General features: G+C 36.0%; 1 protein-coding gene across 2 annotated transcripts; it reads left to right on the forward strand.

Moving 5' to 3' along the window:
• Window positions 1–390: 390 nt before the first annotated feature.
• On the forward strand, window positions 391–3230 carry LOC145086734 (chitinase-like protein 2). Of its 2 annotated transcripts, none has more exons than XM_079024572.1 (4): window positions 391–669; window positions 987–1380; window positions 1545–1704; window positions 2585–3230. In XM_079024572.1, exons 2-4 carry the CDS (start codon window positions 999–1001, stop codon window positions 3000–3002), a joined length of 960 nt encoding a protein of 319 aa, XP_078880698.1. In that variant the 5' UTR covers window positions 391–669; window positions 987–998; the 3' UTR covers window positions 3003–3230. The 2 variants fall into 2 exon arrangements, with proteins under 2 accessions (XP_078880698.1, XP_078880699.1); XM_079024573.1 differs by having other exon boundaries at window positions 661–789.
• The last annotated feature ends 563 nt before the right edge of the window (window positions 3231–3793 follow it).

Consider the following 3793-nt stretch of genomic DNA (forward strand, 5'->3'; position numbering starts at 1 on the left):
GATGAAAGTGTATTGTTGTGTAGCTATATTCAACAGATTACTGACATTTTAGCTCTGACAAAACACCTAAATGTTTGGCTAACTCATTAGCCAAAAATAACTTATTGAGTTATAAAACCAAATATTTGTAACTTCTTCAACTTGAGTTCTCACAGATAAGAAACCAAATTAAAAATTATTTTTGCTATCAAGTTACTTTTTTAACATATTAATTTTTTTTTAATCTAAAAAAACAACCCCAAACACTCATAATTCAAAAGGTTTAAAAAACTTATTCACCAAAATTAGGAAAACATAAAAAGGAAAGGTGAGGTGTCGGTGACGAGTTCTATTTCAAATTCTCAATTCATTTATGTAGTTGGTGAGTCATCATCGTCTTCAAAGCTACTAGTAAAATGTGTTTGCGTCATGTCTAATCCAGTCGGCTCCACTTTAAACATCTAGCACCTTCCATGATTCATACACCCAACCCACCTCCGATCCGTCAATCTCCACCGTCCATTCCATCATCTACTCCATCTCTCCATTGATTCACCTAACACCCCACACTCTTCTCTACATTCCTTGCTTTGTAACCCAAGCAAAAATCCAAACAACTTCCCACAACCTCAATTGCATCTCCATCAAACAAACGACATTTGATCTCAGTGAGTTACGCATTCGTTCTCTGTAAGTTTTACTTCTTCTTTATATCACACACAACCCCTCTCTTCCTTCCATTGTCAAACTTTCTTTCCTTTTCTCTTCTTCCATCTAAAATTTCTAACAAGAAACAAGAGTTATTCAAGGGTATTCTGCTACTTTTATCATATTGGTGTCTAAAAGAAGTTGTCTTTATTTTGTTTTCATACATCATCTGTGCATTTTAGCATTCGGGTGTCTCTCATTTCTTTAAAAATTCAATCTTTTTTACTAAACACCCCTCAAAAAGATCTCGATTGGCATCTGGGTGTCTCTTAATTCTGTGTTATTGTGTTCTTTTTCAGCACAAGACAAAAATGGAGGCAAAACAGACGAGTGTTTTGCTAATCGGCATACTGCTTGTAATTGTTTCGATCGCGAATGCTGATACTTCAGCACAAGTATTGGTGAAGAAGGTGAAGGGGAAGAAAGTATGTGATAAGGGTTGGGAATGTAAAGGGTGGTCGGAGTATTGCTGTAACCTTACAATTTCCGACTACTTTGACACCTACCAGTTTGAGGAGCTCTTTGCAAAAAGAAACTCTCCGGTGGCCCATGCGGCCGGATTCTGGGATTACAAGTCTTTTATCACCGCCTCCGCCCTTTATCAGCCGCATGGATTTGGTACAACCGGCAACAAGACTACTCAGATGAAGGAGATCGCGGCGTTTCTTGGCCATGTTGGCAGTCAAACTTCTTGTAAGTTTTTAGTTCTATATTGTTTGTCAAATTGATTATGCTAAAAGATACTTCTTCTGTTTTAGTCAAAATCTCAACGATTATATCTCTTTATTTTGCTAATTGATATATTAGCTACAAAAAAAACAAGATAATGTAAAGTTGATTGATTAAATTTTTTTAAGGTGGTTATGGAGTGGCAACTGGAGGACCAACAGCATGGGGATTATGCTACAACAAAGAAATGAGTCCTCCCCATGAGTATTGTGATGATTTCTACAAGTACACTTACCCTTGTGCCCCTGGAGCAGGATACTATGGTCGTGGTGCTTTGCCCATTTATTGGTATCAATCACATCCATGTTTTTCTGGTTTTGACTGTTAATAAGACGAAAATTGGAAAAAAAAAAAAAAAAAATTGTCCGATATAAAAGGGTAGCCTTACTGCCGTAAAAAGCTTCTTGTCCTGTCAAGTTCATGTCATGTCTTATGTGACAAACATAACACTAACGATGTTTTTCTGGTTTTGACTGACCCTGCACTGATGTCAATAAGACAAAAATTGCAATTTTTTTTGTCCCACATAAAAATTGCAATTTTTTTTGTCCCACATAAAAATTACAATTTTTTTGTCCCATGTAAAAGGGTAGCCCTAGAAAGCTAATTGTTCTGTGAGTTTAGTCTACTCCAGTTCATGTCGTGTCCTATGTGACAAACATAACACTATAGATGTTTTCTGGTTTTGACCGACAACGCTGATGTCAATAAGATAAAAATTGCAATTTTTTTTGTCCCATATAAAAATTGCAATTTTTTTTGTCCCATGTAAAAATGGTAGCCCTAGAAAGCTTATTGTTCTGTCAGATTTAGTCTGGTCCAATTCATGTCTAGTTCATGTCGTGTCCTGTGTAACAAACATAACACTATAGATGTTTTTCTGGTTTTGACTGACACTGCACTGATATCAATAAGACAAAAATTGCAATTTTTTTGGTCACATATAAAAATTGCAATTTTTTTTGTCCCATATAAAAAGGGTAGCCCTAGAAAGCTTATTTAGTCTAGTCCAGTTCATGTCGAGTCCTATGTAACAAACATAACACTGATGTAAATAAGACAAAAATTGTAATTTTTGTCCTATTTAAAATGGGTAGCCCTAGAAAGCTTCCTGTGTAACAAACATATTTCAAAAGATGAATCTATTTGTTTATTATTATTATTTCAGGCAATACAACTATGGGAAAATTGGTGAAGCCCTAAACGTAGATCTTTTGAACCACCCTGAATACATCGAACAAAACGCAACCTTAGCCTTCCAAGCTGCAATTCACACGTGGGTAACCCCAATGAAGAAGGGTCAGCCCTCAGCCCATGAGGCATTTGTGGGTACTTGGAAACCCACAAAGAACGATACTTTAGCCAAAAGATTCCCCGGTTTTGGTACCACAATGAATATCCTTTATGGTGATCGTACATGTGGAAAAGGCGATGTGGATGACATGAACACTGTGGTTTCCCATTACTTGTATTATCTTGACTTGATGGGTGTTGGACGTGAAGAAGGTGGGCCCCATGAGGTGCTGACGTGTGCTGAGCAGAAACCCTTTAACCCCTCGGCTTCAACTCAAGCGTCTTCAAGGTAAGTGTGAGTTCAACAGTCAACATGATGTTCATCTTTATAAAAGAAGACGTGAGGTTCATATTCCAAAAGCCGTAATAGTGTGATGCTTGTGTGTTGTCTCTATGTTTATATACTGGAAATTTTTATTTGTTCCTAATTAGATGTGTTCTATGGATGTAGTTTGTGAATTTTGCTGTTTTATGAACTACAAAGATCGATGTTATATATGAGTATATGATGTTTAAGCCAATCATCATGGCACTTTTTAATAATTTTAGACGCCGTTTGTGAATAAGTGTTTGGTGTGTATTGGCCTCACAATGGATTGAGACAAAACTTGCAATTTTTTGTTCTAACAATACAACAAAAAAGGTGGAACATGGTGAAAATTCGTTCTTTATCTCTCGATGATATTTTGTTGAAGCCTTATTGTCATTTTTAAGATGCATACATGTTTAAGTAGAGATGAACAAGTCTTGGTTGTCTTGTGTTTCAGTGTTATTGTTGTTTTTGAGTTGCATACATGTTAAAATAGAGATGAACATATGCAAAAAGTTGCTTCATTGTACGATCTTTCATATCAAATTTCAATCCTTTATGTAGTAATCTCATTATAAGGTTGCAAATAGTCAAAAGAAAACATGCGAACATCAATATGATTGACAGGGTACGACAAAATCATTCTTTGAGTTTCGGAATATGTCTGTGTTTCAAAAGTCGTTTTATTATCCAAGATTGAAAGACTAAGGTGTTGTTTGTTGCGTGGCGCAGCACATGCGCAACACTTTTCATTTTGTTTTTAGAAGTCTTCGG

Source organism: Lactuca serriola, chromosome 2, assembly GCF_051521515.1.
Source record: "Lactuca serriola cultivar US96UC23 chromosome 2, Lser_US96UC23_V15, whole genome shotgun sequence".
NCBI lineage: Eukaryota > Viridiplantae > Streptophyta > Magnoliopsida > Asterales > Asteraceae > Lactuca > Lactuca serriola.

Bases quoted from the DNA above. Each gene is read 5' to 3' on its own strand.
- LOC145086734 (XM_079024572.1), top strand. From the start codon at position 999: ATGGAGGCAAAACAGACGAGTGTTTTGCTAATCGGCATACTGCTTGTA. The intron at 1,381-1,544 runs GTAAGTTTTTAG...AATTTTTTTAAG, and splicing joins TGTTGGCAGTCAAACTTCTT to GTGGTTATGGAGTGGCAACT. The intron at 1,705-2,584 runs GTATCAATCACA...TTATTATTTCAG, and splicing joins GGTGCTTTGCCCATTTATTG to GCAATACAACTATGGGAAAA.